This window comes from Lepus europaeus, chromosome 10, assembly GCF_033115175.1.
Source record: "Lepus europaeus isolate LE1 chromosome 10, mLepTim1.pri, whole genome shotgun sequence".
Lineage (NCBI taxonomy): Eukaryota > Metazoa > Chordata > Mammalia > Lagomorpha > Leporidae > Lepus > Lepus europaeus.
In genome coordinates, this window is record NC_084836.1 from 22,132,864 (window position 1) to 22,146,702 (window position 13,839).

Below are 13,839 nucleotides of genomic sequence, written 5' to 3' on the forward strand. Positions count from 1 at the left end.
CCAGCTTCCTATCCATGCAAATCCTGGGAAGCAGTGGTGGTCGCTTAAGTTAACTGAGTTCCTGACACCCGCAGGAATTATCTGCATTTATTTTCTGGCTCCTGGCATTAGGGGAATGAACCAGCAGATGGGAGCTCACTTGCTCTCGCTCTGTCTCTTTCTGCCTTATTTATTTGAAAGGCAGAGTTACAGAGAGATCTTCCATTCATTAGTTCACTTCCCAAATCACAATGGTCAAGACTAGTCCAGGCCGAAGTCAGGGGCCAGGAGCTTCTTCTGGGTCGCCTATATGGGTGCAGGGGCCCAAGCATTTGGGCCATCTTCCACTGCTTTCCCAGGCCACCAGGAGGGAGCTGAATTGGAAGTGGAGCAGCCAGGACTTGAAATGGTACCCATATGGGATGCCAGTGCTGCAGGCAGAGGCTTAACCTACTACACAACAATGCCGGCCCTTCTTGTTCAATTATTGATGAGTATTTCTACATGAGCCACCAAATCACAGAATTTTAGGGAAAAGAAAGCATTTTGAAAATCACCTCCTAGAGGGGGTTGGAGAGGGGAGTGTTGTGGGTGGGAGGGAAGTTATGGGGGGGGGAAGCTATTGTAATCCATAAGCTGTACTTTGGAAATTTATGTTCATTAAATAAAATTAAAAAAATAAAATAAAATCACCTCCTAAACCAATATACTTGAAATCACAAAAGAGAGAAACAAAGAGAAAAAAAAAGTGATGCTGAAAGTATTCCATATTTTAAGTAAATTCAAGGAACATGGCACAGCCTAAATTGCTTCTGCATTGTAGGACTTGCCGTATCATAAATGTGTTAGCTCACACTATGACATCTAACAGGAGAAAGCAATACCTACACTTCCCAAACCTGCATGACTAAGGAGATCTTTCCCTACAAGGCCATCCACAGCGTCCAGAGCACAAGTCCCAACAGCTAGGAGGTTAGGGAGCCTGCCCAAAATCACACAGCTAAACTTCATTTAGAACATTAAACAGTATAAAAATCCAGAAAGTAACAGAAGTTTTCATTTTAATTCAGACTAAATCTGACTTTTTGAAATACTAATACTTACAAGGATCTTATTTTTTGCTGCCACCATTATCCTAGCACCATCAGCAGACCACGAACAACATTTCACTATGACTTCCATATCCTCTTGCGGGTCCTCTGAAGTTAGGAAGAATTTCTTCACATTGATGCTTTTCATCTCATTTGCTGATTCCACATCCCAAAGCTTCAAATTAAAAGAAAAAAAAAAGAAAAAAAAAGCTTATTTTCATCTTAAACTATACCTCTTGAATTTACCCTGGATTAAATGTCACGCAAAATTATTTACTTCACCTAATGAATTATTTCTAGCTAGGCATGACTTTCTATAAGGTTTTTAAGTTAAGTACTCCAGTTTCACTCATCACTTTCCTAAAAATAAAAATAAAAAAGAGACACACTGCCCAAAATGCAGAATGTAAAATTAAATAAAAAGTTAACAGAGCCTTGCATGGCATGGAAGTGGCTAAGGACCAGGTGCTGGCAGCTAAGGACAAATGTAGAATAAAGCAAGCTGAGGGGAAGAGACTCACAACTTGCCATTGCTGCCCTCTGCTGTGCCAGGCATGAAATATGCTTCTCGTCTACTCTATGCACAGCAGGAAGGCTACACAGGACCCATCCAAGATGAGTTATAACCTAGCAGAGCAAACAGACACATGAGGAAGTTCCTGAAAATAGAAAATAAGATATGCTGAAGGAAGCATGACTTCTTATGTGCTTGATGGGCTAGAGAAGGCTATAAAATTGGATTCTGAGGAACGGGACACAAAATATTCTACACCTCACTCACTATGGGGTCATATGAAGAAGACACAGGCCTTGGAGAAGGTTCATCATCACTGTACTGAACCTTGAAAAGTGTCCCAGCTTCTACAAGTGATAAGGCTACAAAGTCCAGATCTAGAGTTGGTTTAAAAGAAAGGAAACACACACACACACACACACACAAAACCTCCCCAGCTCCCCCTCAAAAAAACCCACACTGTTTCTCAGACCTTAACTCATCTTCTAAAGCAAAGCTCCCAGACAAAACCTGATTTGTCTGGACAAGCACATTTTTAAGTCTCTTTTAAGTTTAGGAAAGTATAATATATACTTAAGAAATACAGCCAAAACCAAAACCTCTCCTCTTCAAACAACTGTGTATAAACTGGATAAAACAAAAGACACAGCAGGGACTAAAACAGTTGGCTTTGCCCTATATTAAAGAGAGACAGAGACAGAAAATAACTTAAATTCCAGAAGCTTCAGTCTCTTCAGGCAGAATGTATGAGAAAGCAGACTCTGCTTCCCTACTAATACAAAAAACAAAGCAACCATTGCCTGGTTTCAGGAAAGAAAAAGAAAACTAACAAAGTCCAATTAAATTATATCTGCCCAGGGAGAGGCATGTGGCACAGCACTCAAGAGGCCACATGTGATAACTGCATCGCGGATCAGAGTACCTAGGCCCACATCCGACCTCCACTCTTGATCCCAGCGTCGTACTAAAGCACACCCTGGGAGGCAGCAAGTGACAGCTGTCGAGCTGGGTTACTGCCCCCCCTGTGGGAGACCCAGAGTAAGTTCCAGGCTTCTGGCTTCAGTCTGGACCAGCCCTGGATGTTGCAGGCATTTGGGGAGTGAACTGGTAGAAGGAAGATATTTTCTCTCTGCCTTTCAAGATAATAAGTAAACAAATAAGCAAATTTTTTTTAAAAAAATAAGTAAATAATATCTGTCTGAACCATATCTTCTGCTGCTGGCCTGACTTTAGCTCTTATCCAAGCAGCAGTGATAGCCTACATATCAAAGGATCATGTACTCTCATACCAGCATTTCAGTGTGAGTGAGTCACTGCCCTGTATTCAAGGTGCCTCTGTGCTCCGTGCCCTCTGTACTTTAAGAGGTAATTATTAAATAAAAGTCCCACTTTGAGATAGCTTATAATCAGAGCGTGAAAAACACAAGCTTATAAATATGATAGCTGACAAAAAGCTTAAGAAAATTACATAGTCTATGGGAGAAAAAAATAAGTTCATAGTTTTTACCCTTTCGGAAGGTAAAAGCTTTAGAAGACTTTGACCTTGAAATGCTGTTATCTAATATCATTTTGCAAGACCCCTGCTTACTACCTATCCCTGTATTAGTGAAAACCAGCCAGAAATATTGGCTTAACAGCACTGTGGGAAGGCCACCACAAACACCAGGCAGTTCTCACCAAGAGTACAGTAATGTTGGTTCCCTGCAGCTAGTACTTTGTGCTACACAATCAACTTTTGATATAAACACAAGGAGACAGAAATCAAAATCCTGTACCCAACAAACAAAAATCTTTCTAAGTTTCCCTCTGAGTTTGAAGAAGTCTTAGATTAATCTGCAGGGACATAAAAGGGTTTAATCATCTTTAACAGGTTGCTTTAAGATTTTTAAAATTTATTTGAAAGAGTTACAGAGAGAGGTAGAGAGAGAAGAGGAGAGACAGAGAAGTCTTCCATCCACTGGTTCACTCCTCAAATGGCCATGATGGCTGGAGCTGGGCCGATATGAAGCCAGGAGCCAGGAGCTTCTTCTAGGTCTCCACCATGTGGGTACAGGGGCCTAAGGACTGGGGCCATCCTCTGCTATCTTCCTAGGTGCATTATCAGGGAGCTGGATCCAAAGTGGAGCAGCTGGGACTCAAACCAGAGGCCTTTTGGGATGCTGGTACCGCAGGCCAGTGCTTTAACCCAATGCACCACAGCACTGGCCCCTTAAAAACACATTTCCTAAAAACTATTCTTGTCACCTTGAGATTATATAAATGAATCCATATATAGACACACATGCTACCCTTAAGGAATTTACAGTCCAATAAGAGAATAAGAGAAAATAAATATCTCTAACACAACATATATCAGATGTATCATATGAGAGGAAAAGACAGCACTGAGGGAATGCTGCATTCAATCTGCAGGCTTAAGGAAACACTGTGTGATGCCTTACACCTTAAACATGAGTCTACCTTATACTAACTTAAGAGACAGTTTTGACATCAAACAGACAGAAGAAACACTGTAGGGCTAGTCTATCTAGGCCAAGGTGTCAATGAAAAGGGAGAACTAGTCCAATTTGATTATAGCATCAGGGGCTGGAACGCTTCCCACAGAGTTCTCGTCTGCTCTCAGAGCACCTTCCATCTACTTTTTTTTTTTTTTTGACAGGCAGAGTGGACAGTGAGAGAGAGAGACAGAGAGAAAGGTCTTCCTTTTCCGTTGGTTCACCCCACAATGGCCACTGCGGCCGGCACACCACACTGATCCAAAGGCAGGAGCCAGGTGTTTCTCCTGGTCTCCCATGTGGGTGCAGGGCCCAAGGACTTGGGCCATCCTCCACTGCACTCCCGGGCCACAACAGAGAGCTGGACAGGAAGAGGAGCGACCAGGACAGAATCCGGCACCTGACCAGGACTAGAACCCGGTGTGCCAGCGCCATAGGCGGAAGATTAGCCTATTGAGCCATGGCGCCGGCCTGCATCTACTTTTTGTTGTAGACAGGCATATAGAATAAAATTGATCAGGTTTGTGAGCTGAAAGACCACAACTTCGCCATGCCCCTGTGTGACCTCATGCCCCTACCTGACCACACCTGTGTGCCCACCTGCCAATCAGGCTAATTAACCACTCCCCTTTGGAAGTGGATTAAAGGCCTGGGACACGGTGGGCCCAGTCCTTTTTGCCCTCTTTCGCCATTATGGACCTTTGTTGCCCCGTGCCTTTGGGGGCATGGCCTTTGGGCCGCCCACGCTCTCTGCCTCGGCTCTGCTGCCCATGATAAGCTGTTAGTAGCTGCTCAAAACGCTTGCTGCATGTGGCTTTTGGCCTGCTTTCTGCTTGGTATGGATTCCAACTTAATTTCCAGACTTTCTCTCCTCCCTTAGATTAGACTAATGCCTTCACTCTCCTATGCATTTCTCTCACTGAATAAAAAGCTTAAAAACTTATCATGCTGCCTGGTTTATTTATGCCAGTATTCAGAATTCTTCTCTGAATATGAGGCAAGAGCCCACACAGCTTATTAATTTCAAATTTATTAATAAGTACCTCGTAACATAATTGGCACCCCAGATGGGACTTTTAAGGGATATGTTACTGATATTACTTTCATCATTTTCATGGTTCATTTATTCACTTACCTCTTTTCTCATCTTCACTCTAAAAACTTCAAGACAGAAAGTGTACTTTTTTTTTTAACTGTTTAAAATAAAATGTCTAGCACGGTTTCTGACACACAGTATTCAATAAATGATGAATAAATACATTTTAAATAAAAGATAGATTACAGGGGACCAGCGCTGTGGTACAGGTTAAAGCTGCAGCCTGCAGTGCCAGCATCCCATATGTGCGCCAGTTCAAGTCCTGGCTGCTCCACTTCCAATCCAGCTCTCTGCTATGGCCTAGGAAAGCAATAGATGGCCCAAGTCCTTGAGCCCCTGCACCCACGTGGGAGACCCGGAAGAAGCTCCTGGCTCCTGGCTTCAGATCAGCTCAGCTCTGGCCGTTGTGGTCATTTGGGGACTGAACCAGCAGATGGAAGACCTCCCTCTCTATCTCTCTCTTTCTCTTTCTCTCTCTCTTTTTCTGGGTCTATCTCGCTCTGTAACTCTTTCAAATAAATAAAATAAATCTTTAAAAAAAAAAAGATACATTATTCCCAAGTTTTAAGTACAGAGAAGTAAACAACAGTGTTACTCAAAGAAATAGGGTTCAGGTTAAAGATGCAGATAGAACCAATACATTCCTCTCCATACCCTCCCCAAATTCAGGTAAAATAGTAATAAACGGAATTTTTCTTACTAGGCATAACCCACAAAATGAAGGAGAATGGAGGAAAAGTTAACAAAAACAAAACTGTAAAGACTAGAAAGCAGACAGACAAGTGATAAGGGCACTACTAAAATTTGAATCTGAGGTTGTAGGGGGAGAAATCAACCCTCCCAATTCATACCACAGAACTCTTAAAAGACTTAGGAAGTGTTGGCACCTAATAACTTGTGGCAAAGGTGAAATTAAATCAAGATAGATATTTTAAAAAATCTGTTGAAATCTCCTTCCTACAATCCAGGTGAGTTGTGTTCCTATGCTGTCCAAAGGACAGAGGATTGTTCTAAAACCTACACAACAGAGAGCACAGTCACCAGACTGAAAAATAGGGAAATAGACAAAGTCTATATTCCAAATGTTGACATCTCTGCCTACACATCTCAGAACTTTCCAACCAGCCTTACATCCTTCAAAAGGAGACTGTAATGATTGTCCCTCTCCACACAATCAAATAAATACAAAAAACATTAAGATGTTCAGGCCGACACTGTGCAGTAGCGGGTTAAGCCTCTGCCTGTGATGCCAGCATCCCGTATGGACACAGATGTGTAGTCAGAGATCTCAAAATTTGAAATACAAACTTTCTCTATGTCCCTATTTTGAAGTATGGTGCTTGTGCTCTCTGCTGTAGAAGGTATAGAACAATCCTCTGTCCCTTGGCCAGCACAGGAACACAGCCCACTGGACTTTTAAAGATTTCTCTTGATTTAAACCCATCTTTGCCACAAGGTACTGGGTGCCAACACTTTCTGAGCCTTTTAAGAGTTCAAGACCTAGTTGCTCCACTTTCAATCTAGCTCCCTGCTAACGTGTCTGGGAAAGCAGTGGAAGATGGCCCAAGTGTTTTGGGCCCCTGCACCCACGTGGAAGACCCAGAAGAAGCTCCTAACTCTTGGCTTCAGCCTGGCCTAGACTCAATCATTGTGGTCATTTGGGGAGTGAATCAGCCCCCAAAAAGGTTATTTCCAGGGCCAGCACTGTGGCGCAGTGGGTTAAACTGCTGCCCATGGCTCTGGCATCCCACGTGGATGCTGGTTCAAGTCTTGACTACACCACTTCTGATCTAGCTCCCTGCTAATGCACCTTGGAAAACTAGTGGAAGATGGCCGAAGTCCTTGGACCCCTGCACCACATGGGAGATCCAGAAGAAATTCCCGGCTCCTGTGTTTGGCCTGGCACAGCCCTGGCCATTGCAGCCATTTGGAGAGTGAATCAGCAGATGGAAAATTGATCGTTCACTCTCTCTTTCTCTCTCCCCTCTGTATCTCTGCCTTTCAAATAAATAAGTAAATCTAAAAAAAATTACTTCCAAGTAAAGAAAATGTAAAGTACCAGATAAAATTTGAATACCTGACAAGTTTGAATAAGGAGCAAGTTTAGACAATAGAGAGCTTTAAGATTAAATTTATATATAGCAGATATAAACATATATATATATAATATATATATACACACCAACTAAGCAAATGAAAAACTATTAACCCTAGGAAAAACAGGAAGTTGCATGACAAAGGAAAAAAATTCATACTACATGGCTCAATTGCAATTATTCATAATGATGTAAACACTGTTCTAAGGAAAAATGTGAAACATAAAATAACAAAAACTGGGTTATCTTTGAAAAGAAAGTAATTGGTTCAGTTTGGAGTATAGTAGTGCTGAGGCTCAGTCTGTTATTTAAGTGACAACTAACAGGCAGTTAGGGATGCATATGGGGAAAACGGGGGCTAGAGCTAACACACCTGAGTCACTCATGGAAGACATGAGAGTTGAAGCCATGCACTTGGACGAACTGGGACACAGAAGAGGTGATGGAAGTGGTAGCCAAGGCTAGAAGCTACAGAAACAACTATATTTTAATACGAAGGGAAAAGATAAAAGGGATGAGAGAGGTAAGAGAACAAAGAATAAAACACTGATGTCAAATAGAGTTTCAAAAATGAACTAGATGGTTAGTGGAGGTTTGAACACTGACCATATAATAAAAAGGATAAGATTAAGAAAAATATCAGTGAGTTAAACCCCTGGCCTGAAGCGCTGGCATCCCATGGGGCGCCGGTTCTAGTCCCAGCTGCTCCTCTTCCAATCCATTTCTCTGCTATGGCCTGGGAAAGCAGTAGAAGAAGACCCGAGTCCTTGGGCCCCTGCATCCAAGTGGGAGACCTGGAGGAAGCTCCTGGCTCCTGGCTTCAGATCGTCACAGCTCTGGCTGTTGCGGCCATCTGCGGAATGAACCAGTGGATGGAAGACCTCTCTCTCTCTGTCTCTACCTCTCTCTATAACTCTTTCAAATAAATAAAAATAAATCTTTAAAAAAATTAAAATATCATATTTCACACTAATAAAGAGAACAAAACAATGGAGACTGAAAATAAAACTGTATTTTACGCTTTTCCAGGAAATATAAAGAAGGGGGGTTAAATAGTGGGTGAATACTCAGAAATAGAAGTTAAGTATAGATGACTTAAGTTTAGTCATAAAAGGAAAGGAGAGGCCGGCGCCGCGGTTCAGTAGGCTAATCCTCCACCTTGCGGTACCGGCACACCAGGTTCTAGTCCCGGTCGGGGCACCGGATTCTGTCCCGGTTGCCCCTCTTCCAGGCCAGCTCTCTGCTGTGGCCAGGGAGTGCAGTGGAGGATGGCCCAAGTCCTTGGGCCCTGCACCCCATGGGAGACCAGGAGAAGCACCTGGCTCCTGCCATCGGATCAGCACAGTGCGCCGGCCGCAGTGCGCTGGCCACGGCGGCCATTGGAGGGTGAACCAACGGAAAAGGAAGACCTTTCTCTCTGTCTCTCTCTCTCACTGTCCACTCTGCCTGTCAAAAATAAAATAAAATAAAAATAAAATAAAGGAAAGGAGAAAACAGAAAGAATATTTCATTTATTTATTTATTTAAGAGACAGAGAAAGACAAATAGACCTCCTAACCACTGGTTTACTCACCAACATGCCTGCAACTGTGGCTGAGCTAGGCCAAAGCCAGAGCTGGGAACTCAATTCAGATCTCCCACACGTTGGCAGGAATTCAACAACAGGAGCCATCACCCTACTGCCTGGCAGGAAACTGGAATCAGCATCCAGAGTCAGGAATCAAATTCAGTCACTCTGATGTGAGACGCAGATATCTAAACCAGAGCCTGAACCAGAGTCTGAACCTGCCCCAGAATGATTATTTTAAAGGACAATATCATCAAGGAAAAATCAAAGGCTTTTCACTTTTTTTGGTTTTATAAAGCTAGGGAACACTCAACATTTACAGGGTATGAGAAAGAATTAAAAAAAAAAAAATCTAAAGCAGAAGCACAGAGAGGAAATAACTAATGAAGCAAGTTGCCAAGGAAAGAAAGAACAGTAGGCCTAAGAAAAGGACTTTCCAGGCACTGGCACGAGGAAAAAGGGAAAGAGTAGAGTGTATTTACAGCAGTTTTTTAGGAGGATTAAGGTGGGGAGTTCTTAGTGGATCATTTTAACCCCCTGTATATGTATAAAGTAAGGTTAACTCCATAGAATGAAAGCGTTGGGGTTTAAGAACATAAGAAAAGGAACAGAATAGGCATCATAGTAAAAACAGAAAATCAAACAGGGATTAACAGACAGTAACTTAGCAGGAAAGAAGGCACAGTTAATTCTACAGGCTAGGTTTGTAGAACAGATAAATTGCATGGTTTTAAAACTGTCTTGAACATTCAGCAAACTAGTGATAATGGAATAATACTAAGGATAATGTAATCTTTTCAGAACTTCGAATTAGCAATGGAGATATCATGAAGAAGAACTTGCCTTGAGAAACAGAATGTCTCCTTATGAAGTCACAGGAAGGAAGGAAGAAAGGGAGGGAGGGAGGGAGGGAAGGAGGAAGGAAGGGAGGGAGGAAGAAGGGAGGAAGGGAAGTAGGGAGGAAGGAAGGGAGGGAGGAAGAAAGGGAGGGAGGGAGGGAGGGAGGGAGGGAGGGAGGGAGGGAGGGGGAGAGGGAAGGAGGGAGGGAGGGAGGAAGGGAGAATAGGCTGAGAACACCATAAGGACTATACAGAAGAGAGCTGCCTAAATACATTCAAGGTATTTTGAAAAATCTCCTATGATTTATATACCAAAGGAAGAATGTTTGATACTTATAGATACCACATCAAAGAAGTCAAAACCTATTTCCCTGAATATTCTATGTAAGATCTTTCCAGCATCCATTAATAGCTAGCTAAATTTTCTGCAATCAGATTCTACCCAGAAAAGGTCCCTGGATGCTCTGCAGTGATTTATATAAAAAATTAGTTCTCAGGGATGGATTAAGGTGGTGGAGCAGGGAGGGAGCTTACTGCTCTAGTCTAGGAGAAGATAATTTTTAAAAAGTGGAGAGAATGCAGTCTCAGGGAAGAGTTAGGGAGAAAACGGCAGAGGAAACTGCACGCAAAGTAGAGGGACACAGTGGACCTAGGTGGAGGGTGTAGACGTGCACAACTCAGGACTCCAGCAGCTGGGGGCTCTGTAACACCTTTGGACAGACGGCAGCAGCCCAGGCCACTGGCAATAAAGCTGCAGGAAGAGCCTGGAAGGAATCTGGCTTGGAGCTCTGTGGGGGATAGAGTACCTGCCAAACTAGAGAAGGAAGGGGGGGCATGTTTCTCCCCGATCACCTTGCAAATGGCATCCTATAACAAGCCAAGAAAGAGTGGGTGCACCATTTTGGACATGCGTAACAGCTGCGCCAGCTCATGTCAGCACCCAGCAACCAGCCAAAGAGAGACTACTGAGTCTGGCAGAGAGAACTGACATAGAGGGCTGGGTGCTCATGACTGTGGCAGGCTTGTGCGTCAGGACTGTGAAAACATTGAGGCTTTGTGGGAGGGCTCAGGGTGTGGCTGGGTCTTTGGGCAGTCACTGTGGGAGACTCCACACGCTCAGGGCTCCCTGGTTCCCTGGTGAGGGACATTGCTGGGGAATCTGTGCTTACACCAAGGACTGCACAGATCCTTTGTGTGGTCCTTGTGGCAGCAAGGACAAATATTATACCCACTGGGGATAGCGCCCAAGCATTGGAGTCCTTTGAGGAGAGGAAGTAAGCTGACTCTATACCAACAGACCAGAACAAACCTCCCCTCTGATTAAAAAAAAAAGAAGAGATTTATCACACTCAATCTGGGTGTCACCTTAGACACTCCCTTCATCCTGGAGCACTGAACAGAGCTCTATGGCCATGCCCACCACACGCCTATAGGTATTCACAAAAAATGGACACTTCACTAATCCACAGAGGCATAGTCCAAAGACAAAAACCACCACAGGAAAAAAAAGAGAGAGAAAGAAAGAAACCGATGAGTATCTCCACAAATGCAGAATAATAAACATACCAACTGAAGAAACAAGAATAAGGAACAGAACATGATGCCCCCAAAAGAACACAACACTTTAATACTAGACTGTGAAGATGAAGAGATTCAAGAAATGCCAGAAATAGAATCCAAAAAATTGATTGTGGGATTACTTAGAAGTAATCAGAAGCAAAAACATGAACTAATAAAGTCTATATATGACGTGAAATAAAATTTCTACCATGAAATTGAGATCTCAAAGAAAAAGCAAAATGAAATCTTGGAAATGAAGAATTTCACAGAACAAATAAAAACTGCAGTGGGAAGTCTTAACAACAGAATTGGTGAAGCTGAAGAAATAATATCTGATTTAGAAGACAAATGAAAGGAAATTATATAGTCAGACCAAAAACAAGAAGAAGAAATCAGAAGACTAAAAAACATTGTTAGGAATCTACAGGATACTATCAAACAATCCAACATATGTGTAATAGGAGTTCCTGAAGGCATGGAAAGAAAGAAAGAATTAGAAGGCCTTTTTAGTGAAATAGTGACAGAAAAGTTCCCTAGTATGGAAAAAGAAAGGGACATCCAAGTACAGGAAGCACAACCCCTAATAGACATGACCACAAAAGACCTTCACCACAATACATCATAGTCAAACTCACCACAGTAAAACATAAAAGATTCTAAAATGTACAAGATGGAAATGCCATATTACTTCCAGAAAAATCTCCAATTAGAACTACAGCAGAATTCTCATCAGAAACCCCAAAGGCTAGGAAAGAGTGGTGAGATAATACTCTAATCTTCAGAGAAAAAAAAAAAAAAAAACAAAAACCGTCAACCCAGAATACTGTAATCCTGCAAAGCTCTCATTTATGAATGAAGGTGAAATAAAGATCTTCCTTAACAACAGATATTTAAAGAATTTGTTAATACCTGTACAACCCTGCAAAAGATGCTTAAGGATGTACTACACACAGAAACACAAAAAACATGGCCAAAACTACAACATAAGAAAAAGGCAGAAAATCTCCCATTAAAAGTGTAATAGAAATCCAAAGAAAAAATGGGAATATTTATGGAAAAATGGCAGGGCAAAGTTCAAGTCTCAGCTGCTCCACTTCTGATCCAGCTCTCTGGAAAAGCAGTAGAAGATGGCCTGGGAAAGCAGTAGAAGTTGGCCCAAGTCCTTGGGCCCCTACGCTTAAGCAGGAGATCCAGAAGAAGCTCCTGGCTCCTGGCTTCGGAGCAGCTCAGCTCCGACCACTAGGGCCAACTGGGGAATGAACTAGCAGATGGAAGACCTCTCTCTCTCTCTGCCTCTCATTCTTTCACTGTGTAACTCTGACTTTCAAATAAAATAAATATTTTAAAAAAAAAGAGAGAGAGAAAAGACTGAATCACCCTAATTCCTAAACCAGAAAAAGAAACAACAGAGAAAAAGAACTATAGACCAATAACCCTGATGAACATAGATGCAAAAATCCTCAACAAAATACTAGCTAATTGAATCTAACATCAGAAAGATCATTCACCTGGACCAAACAGGATTTATCCCTGGTATGCAGGTATGGTTCAAGATCTGTAAATCGGCCAGTGCCATGGCTCACTTGGCTAATCCTCCGGCTGCGGTGCCAGCACCCCAGGGGTTCTAGTCCCGGTTGAGGCAACGGATTCCGTCCCGGTTGCTCCTCTTCCAGTCCAGCTCTCTGCTGTGGCCTGGGAGTGCAGTGGAGTCCTTGGGCCCTGCACCTGCATGGGAGATCACAAGGAAGCGCCTGGCTCCTGGCTTCGGATCGACGCAGCACGCCGGCTGTAGCACCCATTTGGGGGGTAAACCAACAGAAGGAAGACCTTTTTCTCTCTCTCTCTCTCTTTTTTTTTTTTTTTTTTTGACAGGCAGAGTGGACAGTGAGAGAGAGAGACAGAGAGAAAGAGAGAAAGGTCTTCCTTTTGCCGTTGGTTCACCCTCCAATGGCCGCCGCACTGCGGCCGGTGCACCACGCTGATCCGAAGGCAGGAGCCAGGTGCTTCTCCTGGTCTCCCATGCGGGTGCAGGGCCCAAGCACTTGGGCCATCCTCCACTGCATTCCCGGGCCACAGCAGAGAGCTGGCCTGGAAGAGGGGCAACCGGGACAGAATCCGGTGCCCCGACCGGGACTAGAACCCGGTGTGCCAGCGCCGCTAGGCGGAGGATTAGCCTATTGAGCCACGGCGCCAGCCTCTCTCTCTCTCTCTAACTCTACCTGTCAAAAAAAAAAAAAAGCTATAGAAAAAGATTTGTAAATTATAAATGTGATACATAACATTAACAAACTGAAAAACAAAAATCATATGACTATTTCAATAGATGCAGAGAAAGCATTTCATAAGATACTACATCCTTTCATGATGAAAACCTTAAGCAAATGGGGTATAGAAGGAACGTTTCTCAAAACAATCAAGGCAATTTATGACAAATCCACAGCCAGCATCTTTTCGAATGGGGAAAAGTTGGAAGCATCCCCACGAAGATGTGGAAACGAGACAAGGATGTCCATTCTCACAACTGCTATTCAGTATAGTCCTGGGAGTTTTAGACAGAGCCATGAGGCAAGAAAAGAAGTCAAAGGGATACAAATTGGGAATA

General features: G+C 43.1%; 1 protein-coding gene across 4 annotated transcripts in view; it reads right to left on the reverse strand.

Moving 5' to 3' along the window:
* Window positions 1-13,839, reverse strand: part of APAF1 (apoptotic peptidase activating factor 1) — a 109,859-nt gene that overhangs the window by 44,798 nt on the left and 51,222 nt on the right. For all 4 annotated transcript variants that reach the window (XM_062203074.1, XM_062203075.1, XM_062203076.1 and 1 more), the window contains one exon: window positions 1,084-1,245. In XM_062203074.1, the coding sequence (XP_062059058.1) occupies window positions 1,084-1,245 (162 nt within the window). The remainder of the gene's footprint in view (window positions 1-1,083; window positions 1,246-13,839) is intronic.